This window comes from Mytilus californianus, unplaced genomic scaffold (genome assembly GCF_021869535.1).
Source record: "Mytilus californianus isolate M0D057914Y unplaced genomic scaffold, xbMytCali1.0.p SCAF_2, whole genome shotgun sequence".
In the NCBI taxonomy this organism is placed as follows: Eukaryota; Metazoa; Mollusca; class Bivalvia; order Mytilida; family Mytilidae; genus Mytilus; species Mytilus californianus.
The window spans coordinates 65,086,807-65,103,385 of record NW_026262668.1 but is presented as its reverse complement, the minus strand read 5'-3'; the positions used below and the strand labels follow the sequence as shown (position 1 = coordinate 65,103,385).

General features: G+C 31.3%; 1 protein-coding gene and 1 long non-coding RNA gene across 5 annotated transcripts in view; one reads left to right on the top strand and one right to left on the bottom strand.

The window, feature by feature from the left end:
• Positions 1 to 16,579, bottom strand: part of LOC127730250 (sodium- and chloride-dependent glycine transporter 1-like) — a 118,197-nt gene that overhangs the window by 13,786 nt on the left and 87,832 nt on the right. For all 3 annotated transcript variants that reach the window (XM_052238554.1, XM_052238555.1, XM_052238553.1), the window contains exons 5-8: positions 15,514 to 15,646; positions 13,751 to 13,885; positions 9,978 to 10,081; positions 9,551 to 9,675 (exon numbers count right to left, since the gene is read on the bottom strand). In XM_052238554.1, the coding sequence (XP_052094514.1) occupies positions 9,551 to 9,675; positions 9,978 to 10,081; positions 13,751 to 13,885; positions 15,514 to 15,646 (497 nt within the window). The remainder of the gene's footprint in view (positions 1 to 9,550; positions 9,676 to 9,977; positions 10,082 to 13,750; positions 13,886 to 15,513; positions 15,647 to 16,579) is intronic.
• Positions 1 to 16,579, top strand: part of LOC127730258 (uncharacterized) — a 346,186-nt gene that overhangs the window by 293,934 nt on the left and 35,673 nt on the right. The window lies entirely within an intron of this gene.

Sequence of the window (16,579 nt, the reverse complement as noted above, 5' to 3'; positions counted from 1 at the left end):
AATTTGTCAAACTACATGAGAATAAATGATTTCCACTTTTATTTGATAGAAATTTTGTAAAAAAGTGACATTTCAGCCTACATGCCCAAAATTGAACTTTTTCAGTTGTTTCAATATTTTTACAAAAGTAGCATGCTTACTTTCTCTCTGACAGATTTTTCTGGTTTTCTATTTGTGTTTGTGGTATCTAATGTAGATGTTTAACTCATTTTTGAACACTGAACACAAAAAAAGTAGATAAAATCAGAATAAGAGTGCAAAATGTGCTGCTTTAATGGTCTTTGTCTAACGGTCAGTATGAAGCAAGTGAAAAATGAGGTTCTATGCACATACAAGTTGAATTCCTTTTAGCAGATTTCACTGAATCTGTATCAAAAGCACTTATTACTGGTTGTTTGACCTTGTCTGTTTCACAGACTACCTTTATTTTATTTTGTTTGATAGCTAGTGGTTAAAATATTGGCCTTTTGAGGCTGAAATTTCATGCCGATTTTAAAAAGTAAAGTAAATAACTTTGCTTCAAATCATACTGTCTACATATATAGTTGAAAGTGACAGTCATGTTACATCCAGGCTCCATGTTTTATCATATCTAAACAAAGATTTGAGCAAAAAGAAGCATATCTCTACCTACCATATCATTTATATGCTTTTTAATATGCAAATGTGGGGAACGACCTAAATTGACAACCTGTTTTTTTAAGCTTGACATTGCTGAAGACAATTTTATTCACATGTGTTATGCTATTTGAAACTAATATTTCCATTAAAAGTACATTTATAACATGTAAAAGGTTTTTTTATAACTTAACAACTTCAGAAAATTGTGGTAAGTGAAAAATATTACATTTCATATAAGGCCTCACATCATTTGAAAACCTCTATTTTTTGGCACAGGCTCATATAAAATTTACTTCTGGCCATTTTTTATAAGTCTGAAACATGAAGTATGCTATCTGTTGCTTTTAATAGGTGATAACTTATACATAGAAACATTAAAAAATGTAAGTTTTGGTATATTTTGGTTTTTAGAAGCCCAAATTTGATAGTTGAAATTGTTCAAATTCAACGCCACAATTCAGCACCCAAAGTTCAGATATAAAAAATGCCACATTTTTTATAATTGGTATCATATGGCTTTGAAACTTTGTAAACTGTTTTATAATACACTAAGCTTAAATCATGCCAAGTTTTATTAGAATTGGTCAAGTTTTAGACCCCTAATAGGCCCAAGACCACAATTAATGATCCCGCTTTTCGTTGTCCACGAATATAGTTCCTTTTAATTAGAGTGTATTTTTTCTTAATTTTTTTTCTTTCCCTTCCTCACTCATTTCTTAGTTTTTTGTGGGTGGAAATAAAAGAAGAGAGGTGAAATAAACTTTTGGATGTTGTATTTTAACTGATTTTGATATGGAAAGAGTGATTAGGCCAGGTGCAAAAAGGTGATATTTACAGTTTTCGGAACATCTCTTGACTTGTCCATAGGGGTATGGATGTGTATTGGCTAAATTTGTAAGAGTCATTGGTTCAATCTTTCTGAATTTTGGATATATTTTTGGACTAGTACTATACATTACACACACAAAAGATTTGACAAAAATGCAAGGTGCAATTTTTTTAATGAAACAAAACGTTATAAAGAACTAATAGGGGAATTTAATTGTGGTCTGTGGCCTAAGAGGTGAATTCAGGAAATATTGAATTTGTACTTTGACAACTTCACTGAATGATCTATTGGTATTAATTTGTCAAACTACATGAGAATAAATGATTTCCACTTTTATTTGATAGAAATTTTGTAAAAAAGTGACATTTCAGCCTACATGCCCAAAATTGAACTTTTTCAGTTGTTTCAATATTTTTACAAAAGTAGCATGCTTACTTTCTCTCTGACAGATTTTTCTGGTTTTCTATTTGTGTTTGTGGTATCTAATGTAGATGTTTAACTCATTTTTGAACACTGAACACAAAAAAAGTAGATAAAATCAGAATAAGAGTGCAAAATGTGCTGCTTTAATGGTCTTTGTCTAACGGTCAGTATGAAGCAAGTGAAAAATGAGGTTCTATGCACATACAAGTTGAATTCCTTTTAGCAGATTTCACTGAATCTGTATCAAAAGCACTTATTACTGGTTGTTTGACCTTGTCTGTTTCACAGACTACCTTTATTTTATTTTGTTTGATAGCTAGTGGTTAAAATATTGGCCTTTTGAGGCTGAAATTTCATGCCGATTTTAAAAAGTAAAGTAAATAACTTTGCTTCAAATCATACTGTCTACATATATAGTTGAAAGTGACAGTCATGTTACATCCAGGCTCCATGTTTTATCATATCTAAACAAAGATTTGAGCAAAAAGAAGCATATCTCTACCTACCATATCATTTATATGCTTTTTAATATGCAAATGTGGGGAACGACCTAAATTGACAACCTGTTTTTTTAAGCTTGACATTGCTGAAGACAATTTTATTCACATGTGTTATGCTATTTGAAACTAATATTTCCATTAAAAGTACATTTATAACATGTAAAAGGTTTTTTTATAACTTAACAACTTCAGAAAATTGTGGTAAGTGAAAAATATTACATTTCATATAAGGCCTCACATCATTTGAAAACCTCTATTTTTTGGCACAGGCTCATATAAAATTTACTTCTGGCCATTTTTTATAAGTCTGAAACATGAAGTATGCTATCTGTTGCTTTTAATAGGTGATAACTTATACATAGAAACATTAAAAAATGTAAGTTTTGGTATATTTTGGTTTTTAGAAGCCCAAATTTGATAGTTGAAATTGTTCAAATTCAACGCCACAATTCAGCACCCAAAGTTCAGATATAAAAAATGCCACATTTTTTATAATTGGTATCATATGGCTTTGAAACTTTGTAAACTGTTTTATAATACACTAAGCTTAAATCATGCCAAGTTTTATTAGAATTGGTCAAGTTTTAGACCCCTAATAGGCCCAAGACCACAATTAATGATCCCGCTTTTCGTTGTCCACGAATATAGTTCCTTTTAATTAGAGTGTATTTTTTCTTAATTTTTTTTCTTTCCCTTCCTCACTCATTTCTTAGTTTTTTGTGGGTGGAAATAAAAGAAGAGAGGTGAAATAAACTTTTGGATGTTGTATTTTAACTGATTTTGATATGGAAAGAGTGATTAGGCCAGGTGCAAAAAGGTGATATTTACAGTTTTCGGAACATCTCTTGACTTGTCCATAGGGGTATGGATGTGTATTGGCTAAATTTGTAAGAGTCATTGGTTCAATCTTTCTGAATTTTGGATATATTTTTGGACTAGTACTATACATTACACACACAAAAGATTTGACAAAAATGCAAGGTGCAATTTTTTTAATGAAACAAAACGTTATAAAGAACTAATAGGGGAATTTAATTGTGGTCTGTGGCCTAAGAGGTGAATTCAGGAAATATTGAATTTGTACTTTGACAACTTCACTGAATGATCTATTGGTATTAATTTGTCAAACTACATGAGAATAAATGATTTCCACTTTTATTTGATAGAAATTTTGTAAAAAAGTGACATTTCAGCCTACATGCCCAAAATTGAACTTTTTCAGTTGTTTCAATATTTTTACAAAAGTAGCATGCTTACTTTCTCTCTGACAGATTTTTCTGGTTTTCTATTTGTGTTTGTGGTATCTAATGTAGATGTTTAACTCATTTTTGAACACTGAACACAAAAAAAGTAGATAAAATCAGAATAAGAGTGCAAAATGTGCTGCTTTAATGGTCTTTGTCTAACGGTCAGTATGAAGCAAGTGAAAAATGAGGTTCTATGCACATACAAGTTGAATTCCTTTTAGCAGATTTCACTGAATCTGTATCAAAAGCACTTATTACTGGTTGTTTGACCTTGTCTGTTTCACAGACTACCTTTATTTTATTTTGTTTGATAGCTAGTGGTTAAAATATTGGCCTTTTGAGGCTGAAATTTCATGCCGATTTTAAAAAGTAAAGTAAATAACTTTGCTTCAAATCATACTGTCTACATATATAGTTGAAAGTGACAGTCATGTTACATCCAGGCTCCATGTTTTATCATATCTAAACAAAGATTTGAGCAAAAAGAAGCATATCTCTACCTACCATATCATTTATATGCTTTTTAATATGCAAATGTGGGGAACGACCTAAATTGACAACCTGTTTTTTTAAGCTTGACATTGCTGAAGACAATTTTATTCACATGTGTTATGCTATTTGAAACTAATATTTCCATTAAAAGTACATTTATAACATGTAAAAGGTTTTTTTATAACTTAACAACTTCAGAAAATTGTGGTAAGTGAAAAATATTACATTTCATATAAGGCCTCACATCATTTGAAAACCTCTATTTTTTGGCACAGGCTCATATAAAATTTACTTCTGGCCATTTTTTATAAGTCTGAAACATGAAGTATGCTATCTGTTGCTTTTAATAGGTGATAACTTATACATAGAAACATTAAAAAATGTAAGTTTTGGTATATTTTGGTTTTTAGAAGCCCAAATTTGATAGTTGAAATTGTTCAAATTCAACGCCACAATTCAGCACCCAAAGTTCAGATATAAAAAATGCCACATTTTTTATAATTGGTATCATATGGCTTTGAAACTTTGTAAACTGTTTTATAATACACTAAGCTTAAATCATGCCAAGTTTTATTAGAATTGGTCAAGTTTTAGACCCCTAATAGGCCCAAGACCACAATTAATGATCCCGCTTTTCGTTGTCCACGAATATAGTTCCTTTTAATTAGAGTGTATTTTTTCTTAATTTTTTTTCTTTCCCTTCCTCACTCATTTCTTAGTTTTTTGTGGGTGGAAATAAAAGAAGAGAGGTGAAATAAACTTTTGGATGTTGTATTTTAACTGATTTTGATATGGAAAGAGTGATTAGGCCAGGTGCAAAAAGGTGATATTTACAGTTTTCGGAACATCTCTTGACTTGTCCATAGGGGTATGGATGTGTATTGGCTAAATTTGTAAGAGTCATTGGTTCAATCTTTCTGAATTTTGGATATATTTTTGGACTAGTACTATACATTACACACACAAAAGATTTGACAAAAATGCAAGGTGCAATTTTTTTAATGAAACAAAACGTTATAAAGAACTAATAGGGGAATTTAATTGTGGTCTGTGGCCTAAGAGGTGAATTCAGGAAATATTGAATTTGTACTTTGACAACTTCACTGAATGATCTATTGGTATTAATTTGTCAAACTACATGAGAATAAATGATTTCCACTTTTATTTGATAGAAATTTTGTAAAAAAGTGACATTTCAGCCTACATGCCCAAAATTGAACTTTTTCAGTTGTTTCAATATTTTTACAAAAGTAGCATGCTTACTTTCTCTCTGACAGATTTTTCTGGTTTTCTATTTGTGTTTGTGGTATCTAATGTAGATGTTTAACTCATTTTTGAACACTGAACACAAAAAAAGTAGATAAAATCAGAATAAGAGTGCAAAATGTGCTGCTTTAATGGTCTTTGTCTAACGGTCAGTATGAAGCAAGTGAAAAATGAGGTTCTATGCACATACAAGTTGAATTCCTTTTAGCAGATTTCACTGAATCTGTATCAAAAGCACTTATTACTGGTTGTTTGACCTTGTCTGTTTCACAGACTACCTTTATTTTATTTTGTTTGATAGCTAGTGGTTAAAATATTGGCCTTTTGAGGCTGAAATTTCATGCCGATTTTAAAAAGTAAAGTAAATAACTTTGCTTCAAATCATACTGTCTACATATATAGTTGAAAGTGACAGTCATGTTACATCCAGGCTCCATGTTTTATCATATCTAAACAAAGATTTGAGCAAAAAGAAGCATATCTCTACCTACCATATCATTTATATGCTTTTTAATATGCAAATGTGGGGAACGACCTAAATTGACAACCTGTTTTTTTAAGCTTGACATTGCTGAAGACAATTTTATTCACATGTGTTATGCTATTTGAAACTAATATTTCCATTAAAAGTACATTTATAACATGTAAAAGGTTTTTTTATAACTTAACAACTTCAGAAAATTGTGGTAAGTGAAAAATATTACATTTCATATAAGGCCTCACATCATTTGAAAACCTCTATTTTTTGGCACAGGCTCATATAAAATTTACTTCTGGCCATTTTTTATAAGTCTGAAACATGAAGTATGCTATCTGTTGCTTTTAATAGGTGATAACTTATACATAGAAACATTAAAAAATGTAAGTTTTGGTATATTTTGGTTTTTAGAAGCCCAAATTTGATAGTTGAAATTGTTCAAATTCAACGCCACAATTCAGCACCCAAAGTTCAGATATAAAAAATGCCACATTTTTTATAATTGGTATCATATGGCTTTGAAACTTTGTAAACTGTTTTATAATACACTAAGCTTAAATCATGCCAAGTTTTATTAGAATTGGTCAAGTTTTAGACCCCTAATAGGCCCAAGACCACAATTAATGATCCCGCTTTTCGTTGTCCACGAATATAGTTCCTTTTAATTAGAGTGTATTTTTTCTTAATTTTTTTTTCTTTCCCTTCCTCACTCATTTCTTAGTTTTTTGTGGGTGGAAATAAAAGAAGAGAGGTGAAATAAACTTTTGGATGTTGTATTTTAACTGATTTTGATATGGAAAGAGTGATTAGGCCAGGTGCAAAAAGGTGATATTTACAGTTTTCGGAACATCTCTTGACTTGTCCATAGGGGTATGGATGTGTATTGGCTAAATTTGTAAGAGTCATTGGTTCAATCTTTCTGAATTTTGGATATATTTTTGGACTAGTACTATACATTACACACACAAAAGATTTGACAAAAATGCAAGGTGCAATTTTTTTAATGAAACAAAACGTTATAAAGAACTAATAGGGGAATTTAATTGTGGTCTGTGGCCTAAGAGGTGAATTCAGGAAATATTGAATTTGTACTTTGACAACTTCACTGAATGATCTATTGGTATTAATTTGTCAAACTACATGAGAATAAATGATTTCCACTTTTATTTGATAGAAATTTTGTAAAAAAGTGACATTTCAGCCTACATGCCCAAAATTGAACTTTTTCAGTTGTTTCAATATTTTTACAAAAGTAGCATGCTTACTTTCTCTCTGACAGATTTTTCTGGTTTTCTATTTGTGTTTGTGGTATCTAATGTAGATGTTTAACTCATTTTTGAACACTGAACACAAAAAAAGTAGATAAAATCAGAATAAGAGTGCAAAATGTGCTGCTTTAATGGTCTTTGTCTAACGGTCAGTATGAAGCAAGTGAAAAATGAGGTTCTATGCACATACAAGTTGAATTCCTTTTAGCAGATTTCACTGAATCTGTATCAAAAGCACTTATTACTGGTTGTTTGACCTTGTCTGTTTCACAGACTACCTTTATTTTATTTTGTTTGATAGCTAGTGGTTAAAATATTGGCCTTTTGAGGCTGAAATTTCATGCCGATTTTAAAAAGTAAAGTAAATAACTTTGCTTCAAATCATACTGTCTACATATATAGTTGAAAGTGACAGTCATGTTACATCCAGGCTCCATGTTTTATCATATCTAAACAAAGATTTGAGCAAAAAGAAGCATATCTCTACCTACCATATCATTTATATGCTTTTTAATATGCAAATGTGGGGAACGACCTAAATTGACAACCTGTTTTTTTAAGCTTGACATTGCTGAAGACAATTTTATTCACATGTGTTATGCTATTTGAAACTAATATTTCCATTAAAAGTACATTTATAACATGTAAAAGGTTTTTTTATAACTTAACAACTTCAGAAAATTGTGGTAAGTGAAAAATATTACATTTCATATAAGGCCTCACATCATTTGAAAACCTCTATTTTTTGGCACAGGCTCATATAAAATTTACTTCTGGCCATTTTTTATAAGTCTGAAACATGAAGTATGCTATCTGTTGCTTTTAATAGGTGATAACTTATACATAGAAACATTAAAAAATGTAAGTTTTGGTATATTTTGGTTTTTAGAAGCCCAAATTTGATAGTTGAAATTGTTCAAATTCAACGCCACAATTCAGCACCCAAAGTTCAGATATAAAAAATGCCACATTTTTTATAATTGGTATCATATGGCTTTGAAACTTTGTAAACTGTTTTATAATACACTAAGCTTAAATCATGCCAAGTTTTATTAGAATTGGTCAAGTTTTAGACCCCTAATAGGCCCAAGACCACAATTAATGATCCCGCTTTTCGTTGTCCACGAATATAGTTCCTTTTAATTAGAGTGTATTTTTTCTTAATTTTTTTTTCTTTCCCTTCCTCACTCATTTCTTAGTTTTTTGTGGGTGGAAATAAAAGAAGAGAGGTGAAATAAACTTTTGGATGTTGTATTTTAACTGATTTTGATATGGAAAGAGTGATTAGGCCAGGTGCAAAAAGGTGATATTTACAGTTTTCGGAACATCTCTTGACTTGTCCATAGGGGTATGGATGTGTATTGGCTAAATTTGTAAGAGTCATTGGTTCAATCTTTCTGAATTTTGGATATATTTTTGGACTAGTACTATACATTACACACACAAAAGATTTGACAAAAATGCAAGGTGCAATTTTTTTAATGAAACAAAACGTTATAAAGAACTAATAGGGGAATTTAATTGTGGTCTGTGGCCTAAGAGGTGAATTCAGGAAATATTGAATTTGTACTTTGACAACTTCACTGAATGATCTATTGGTATGTTTTGAGTCATATCCCTATTGACCTTTTGCCTAGAAGGTGAGTGGGGTTTTGGTGGTGGTGGTAGATAAATTGTTTTATTCTAAATTTCTTGAAAAAATAATTTTTTCAGAAGGAAGTCAAATACATACATGTTAAGGTTATGTTGACTTAAAAAAGGTTCATTGTTCCTGTATGTTATTAAAATAAAAATAGTTTGTTTCTTATTAAAAGAAGCTAGCATTTATTTTTAACTAAACGTTCCGCTTTGTAGATGATATCATTGCAATGAATATTCATTTGTGGAATGTGTTGAATTCATTTATCCAGTTTTAATGAATGCGACATATATAGCTAAATCTGCTTGCTCCATACCTTGAACAACAGTTGGAAATCGAAAGTGAGTGTCGGTTGAGAACTAATCTTTTACAGCAAAAAGAGTTGACTTTAACTTTTCAATTGCAAACTTATCATTTTTATGGAGCAACATTCAAGCAGAACCCGAGTCACAAATGACCACAACAATGTTCAATTGTCAATCTTTTTCTTGTTGCCTCGATAATGACTTATCACCAAATATATTAATAACGGGTTTGAAAGGTTGCTGGACTTTTACCACTCATAAGTAACACGGCCAGTCATGCTACTAGTGGAGAGAAACTCTAAAGTCAACAGTCATCTACCAATCCGGTATGGTATAAAGACTTAGCATCGACTAAGAATTATTAAAGTAAAGCATGAGAAACACGACTGGTATTATTAGTAGAGTGAAACTACGGACTTTCTGAAGCATCATTTCAAACGAGAAAATATCAACACTAACTTTATGATAATTAACATTTATACCTGATGTGACGATTTTGTCAAGTGGAAGCGAAAAAGTTGCAGACATGAATCCTAAAACTGTGAAAATGATTAACCCTGCATAAATGCTGGTTCCTTCTCCAATACATGACAGAATTATAGAATCGCTGCAATGATAAATATTGGATGACATTTTCAAAAATTGATATTCCAATTCCATGAGCTTCAGACCAAGAACAAATAAAAAAATATAATCTTTACTTGTAATTTCATCATTTTTTTTTCTAAAGCAGAAAATTGATAACGATATCAAATTTTGGATTGAAAACAGAAATGGAAGTACGAGACCAAATTTTAATCAATTATATGTGTACATGTTTGAGGATTTAAGAAAGATCTTAAATAACTTAATTACACTTCAAAAGATAAAACCTTTGGATATTCAAATAAAATATAAACCAACACATACCGCAAACAGTTGTTTTTAAATTTATTGAAACTAGCCATTGTAAACAACGGACCCCAAGTAGCACCAACAGAATAAAACACTTGAATAGCAGCTTCCATCCATACCTAAAATAAAATATATTGAATTTAAAGTGTGTCATCACATAATCTCATCTAATGGAATTTTGACATCAATACAAGAGTGTGTGGATTGGGGTTTACAGAAAAGAGAATAATGGACAAAAATATAAATAATAGAGAAAAATGGACCAAAAAAATAAAGAATAGAGAATAATGAGTTGCTAAAATATAAAGAATAGAGAAAAATGGGCAAAAGTATAAAGAATGGAGAAAAAATGACCTAAAAAATTAAAGAATACAGAAATGAAATTTAAAGTGTGTCATCACATAATCTCATCTAATGGAATTTTGACATCAATACAAGAGTGTGTGGATTGGGGTTTACAGAAAAGAGAATAATGGACAAAAATATAAATAATAGAGAAAAATGGACCAAAAAAATAAAGAATAGAGAATAATGAGTTGCTAAAATATAAAGAATAGAGAATAATGGGCAAAAAGTATAAAGAATAGAGAAAAATGGGCAAAAGTATAAAGAATGGAGAAAAAATGACCTAAAAAATTAAAGAATACAGAAATATATATTTATTCATATCGCAATGTTTTATGAAGGATGCTTCCTGTTAAACTTCAGAATGACAAGATTTTCATAAATTGAACGTATTTTACAACTCTGTATGCATGTATATGAGATACACGGGGATATTATGTTTTTAGATTTTTTTACTTGAAAGGAAATTCGAACAACATCAATTTTGAAAAATAGAAATAACAAAAATGAAATTATTTTGCAAGAAATGTATTTTAAAATTATTTGAAAATGAGAAAAACTATAATGATTATTGAGGAAGTTATTTTAATTAGGTAACTCAATGAGGTGATATAAAATCAAAGAATAATTGATTGTTGCTTAGTTATCGTCCAACGATAAATATTTCAAAATATTTGTGGCCAGAAGAAAAATAAACACTTGAAGAAGTTCAGCTTTAAATATAAACCCTTTTGTGTAAAGAAAAATTAAATATTCAATAAAGCTTGTTCGGGTTAAATAAAAGAAAAATACATAATAACAAATCCAAGTTAGAAAATCCAGCAACTGTTTGATTCATTGACGACTTTAAATCAAAATTGGACCAACAGAATTCATATATTACAATAATCGTATTGAATAAGAACAACTATTTTTAAAACTTTTTACAATAACCTGATCAATACCTTTGTGCATTTGTTCAAATGTATTATTTGCAAGTCACACAATGCTGGGACAGTCTTTAATTTTACTGTCTGGACCTCGGTGGCCGAGTGGTCTAATCAAGAGAAAAAAGTAGTCGAACTGCTGTATCACTAGCCTATCAACACTGAGGTTGTTAGTTCGAATCCCGCACGTGGCAGGTGGGTTCGACACCAATCTTTGTTGACTAGGGTTGTCAGTTTATCTACCGAAGGTCGGTAGTTTTCTCCGGGTACTCCGGCTTCCTCCACTAGGAAATAGCACAATAGTGGCGTCAAATATCAATCAATCAATTAATTATATTAACTGTCGAATTAAGGTTGTTTGAATCATGTTATTCTTTGCTTCTTTTCGGTTTCTTTTGGTTTATGACGCAGACTTTTTTCCATTGCAGTTATACCTCGTATATATATATATATATTGCTTCCGCAAATTTGCAGATTTAACATTGTTGTGCTGATATTTAGAGTAGTAATGAATATAATATGTGTTTTCATCCGTGTATCACCTTCACTGGTGATCTAATGGATGGATCTGTCGTAGAGTTCTCACTTGTTTAGACGTACATAATTATTTCTGTGACTGTATCTTACGATCCTTTACGATTGATATTTAGCTAATCTGCAATCAATTCCATCTTCATGCCCAAAATATTATGTACAGTGTTACAACTCTAGATTCTACTGACGAGGAAAGGTAACTCTAGGCCACCGAATTCTGTTTTATTAGTTCAGTCTAGGTGGCCGAGTGGTCTAGAGCGCTGATCACACTGTAGGCGGTGTTGTCTCGATATCTCAATAGCATGAGTTCGAATCCCGTCGAGGGAGGAACAAAAATTTGCTTCCGCAAATTTGCAGATTTAACATTGTTGTGCTGATATTTAGAGTAATTATGAATATATATATATATACATATTGAAGATATACACCTGCTGTTATCCTTTACGTATACATGTATTTGTTACCCCAGCCTTTATTTTTCAGATAATAAGTAGGAAACATATTTAACAACGGTTCCCTTAAAGGATTCATTAAAAAGTCGCTGACATTTTTTTTCGAGGTTTGTAAGTTCGTTTAAGATTTAGATTTTATAATGAATGAATATAAAAGGTTTATCAAACTAGTATCCAATATTAAATTATCTCCAACGAGTTTTGTTTCACATAAATGCAGCCAAACTGTATGTATAAAAATAAGAAGAGGTTGTATGTTTGCCAATGAGACAACTATCCACCAGAGACCAAATGATATGGAAGTTATCAGCTATAGCTCACCGTATGACCTTCAACAATAAGCAAAACCCATACCGCATAATCAGCTATAAAAGGCTCCGAAATAACTTGTGTAAAATAATTCAAACGAGAAAACTAACGGCCTGATTTATGTACAAAATAATGAATGAAAAACAAATATGATGTACATCAACAAACTACAACCACTAAATTACAGGCTCTTGACTTGTGTTATGATATTGTAATTATCATGTTTATTTATCTTGGCCTAATTTGTTTTGTGTGGCCTTATAAGATATATAATAGGGGTGTTTACTATTTATAGTTGTTTACAAAATAATCCTATAATTGTGCAGTTTAGGAATCACTGGAACAATCATAGATAATGATTAGAACTTTCTATTTGACTTACATAATAATTCCGGAATGATCATAATCTACGATGCGTAATTAAAACTTCTGAAATATTCTAGAAGTTTCCTTTCTATAGTTTTCTAGGAGTTTCCCTTCTACAGTGTTCTAGAAGTTTCCGTGACAACTATATATACAAACGCCGGAATTAGACAGACAGACATTAATATACTTGTATCCTCAGAAGTTCTCTTGAGTTGTTGGATTGACACTTTTATTTACGTTAACTACATCATACTAGATTGTGAACGTATTGAACATATTCCGTTACAGTTAAGAGAAGAATTCCGGATAAAGAAAAGACAAAAGATCGGACATATATTTAAACAGTTAAGTTGCCATTTCAATTTTTATAATACTTCTTGTAAAATCGTATAAAATATCTTGTTAAATTTTATTATTGATTTGTGTCTTTGTTGGCTACAATTCAAACACTTGGGACATGCACATACAGGATGTGGCGGGGTCAAACTAGTTTGCTGGCGCCAAATCCTCCCCCTAACCTGGGACAATGGTGTAACAGTACGACATAAGAACAAACTATAAAAATCAGTTGAAAAAGGCTTAACTCATCAGATCGATACACAGCAGAAAAACATCTAACAAAAACACAGACCGGACGTGGCAGGGTATTAATACATCCCTACAACAACAACAAAAAAACCGCTAAGTACAGATCTGAGAGTAGTCGCAGCTACTGACAGCTAGTTCAAAGCCAATAATAACTAATAAAACAAACAAGGATCTAAAACTAAAATATTTATTCTATGTTAAACAGTAGGCTTATATTTTTGTATGTTGTCAAAGCATGATATCATAGTAAAAATATAATCGTAAATACCTGCAATTTAAGCAATTTGCTAAAATCTGGTTTCAAATATAAGATCACTCCATCGATAGATCCATCTAGGGTTAATCCTTTGACGAGGACGATAGTTAGAAGAACATACGGCAAAGTGGCTGTAACGTAAACAACCTAGAAACATAACGAATTCTAACTTAAAGGAGGATCTGCTTACCTTTCCGAAGCACAAGAGATCACTGCGGTTTTTGGTGGGATTTGTGTAGCTCAGTCTTTTGTTTTCTATGTTGTGTTTTGTTAACTGTTATTTGTATTTTGGTCGTTTTTTTTTGTCGAGCCTGCGACTTTTGTCGCAGAAAGCTCGACATAGGGATAGTGATCCGGCGGCGGCGGCGGCGTTAGCTAACTTCTTAAAAGCTTTATATTTTCCAAGATGGAAGACCTGGATGCTTCATACTTTGTATATATATGCCTTATGTTATGAAGTTTCTGTCTGTCATATGTCCATTGTCCTTGACCTCATTTCCATGGTTTATTGGTCAATGTTAAGTTTTCATGGTAAAGTTTGTTTCTTAGATACTATAAGCAATAGGTCAACTTTATTTAATGCATAGATTGATTGTAAGGTGTACATGTCTGTCTGGCATGGTTCATCTGACCTTGACCTTATTTTCGTGGTTCATTGGTCAATGTTTGGTTTTCCTGTTTAAGTCTGTTTCTTAGAAACTATAAGCAATATGTCAACTATATTTGGTGTATTGAATGATTGTAAGGTGTATATGTATTTTCGGTTTGGTTTATCTGACCTTGACCTCATTTTCTTGGATCATGTTAAGTTTATGTGATACTTTTGGTAAAGCTTTATATTTAGGACTATCAACATAAAATCAATGGTCAGTAAAGAAGGAGAGACATTTCAGCGTGTGCACTCTTGTTGTTTTTTGCCATGGCATTGTCAATGTTTTGTTCGACTAATGAGTTTGAATTCCCTTTGGTATTTTATTTTTTTTTGAAGCAATTTCTTATGTTATATACAAGCATATTAACCAATTGCTAGTTCATTTTGAAAATTCAATCACGTCTGGTAGCTATAACATACACATACATAATATAGTAAATTTTCTTACAACTTGCAACAAACACTCTTTTCTTACGTCCAATCTGATGGAATTTTATCGTTTTAATCACATTTGTGGAATGGAATAGTTTGTTGCTACCCTTTATTTATACATTAAGTAGTAATATTCTGATGAAAACAAACATTAACGACTATAATAAGACAAACTTTATAATTCAAATGCTGCGTAAAAACTTGAATCACGATTTTCTCACTAAACGCATAAATGACCGGTATGATGTAAAAAGAAAGTTTTGTCTCGGCTCGAGTTGACAATGACAATGACAACTTTCAAGTACCGATATCGACCATATGGTAACGATATTTTGATATAAACTTAAACTCTTGATTTCACTGAGCATAACGCGTGTTTTAAACGTACTCTTTAAAGTTTAAGGCCAATTAATATTTGTGGCACAGCTTCCAAATTCGTGATCTATACCTTATTTCTCAAATCATACCGCATGTATTTTCAACAAAAAACATAGATTTCAGCCACGAAACGAGGGATTTTGAATAAGATTAATCAGCTGCGTGTCACCTGTAATTATTACATTGCTATAGTTATTACATTGCGATATGATTATATGGTGACTTTAAATTAGTATGTTAACTCCCTCAAATCACAGAACTGGCAATTCAGTAGTAATAAGTATAGCTAAAATTATATTAAATTTAGTATTGCCTTTCCAACAGATTTTACGCCTTTACTTATACACAAACAGATGAGCAACCATGCTCCAAACAAGGATAGGGCCAATCGCCAGTTTAGGTCTCCAATATCATGTAGTCCAGAAGACATCTGAAGAACGTTATATCTGAAACATATTCCAACATTATCAAAAATAATTTTATATATTACCTTTCTAGACAAAAATTTATGAAACTATTTTCTTTTTTATACTTCTATTTCCAAACGTGCAAGCCTTATACAACTTCTACATGTATATCATACTAAACATTCCATCGTACTTGTTATATTTCTACTACTCCCCAAGGGTATTATCAGCTAAGTAGTCAGTGCTTTGGTACTGACATGATTTATAACAACTTTCTTAAATTGTCTGTCAATAAATTTAGAAATTATTAAGAAACAAAGGTTCCTCAGGCAAAGTTGACCTTAGATAGATTTGACTGTTATCTTTAGTTCTCTTTCAGTTAGATTGTTCTTCAAGATGGTTGATACTTTTACATCCCTGGCTTTCAAAGTTTTGGCTTTGAACGTTCCTGATGAATGTAAATCAATAAAAACCTGTGGACGCATACAATTTATAAATTGTTGTTTTCATTTTGGTCAACACTGGGTTGTATACCACTGCTGGTGGACTATTATTCCCCGTAGTATCATAAGCTCAGTAGTCAGTGCTTCGGTACTGACATGATTCATGACAAAAAAAAAAATGATGCTTTGTGCGATTTTCATCAGAATTTAAGAGGACGAAATGAAAAACGATAATATTCACTTATCAGGACTGTTTAAATAACAAATTATAAATTTAATGCGTCCAAACGCATTTCTTGATTTACCTTCACCACGAATGCTCAAAGCCAAAAGTTTGAAAGCCAAGGATTTATAAGTACCGAAACAGTTGAAGAGCTTTATAACTAAAAAAAAGACCTTAAAATAATAGCCAAATCTTTCTAAGGTCAACTGTGCATGCGGGAGTTGGAACCTCAGTTTCTTAATAATTTCTAAATTCATTGACAGACAATTTTAAAAAGATGTGTTATTTTAGATGTAGACACTTCAG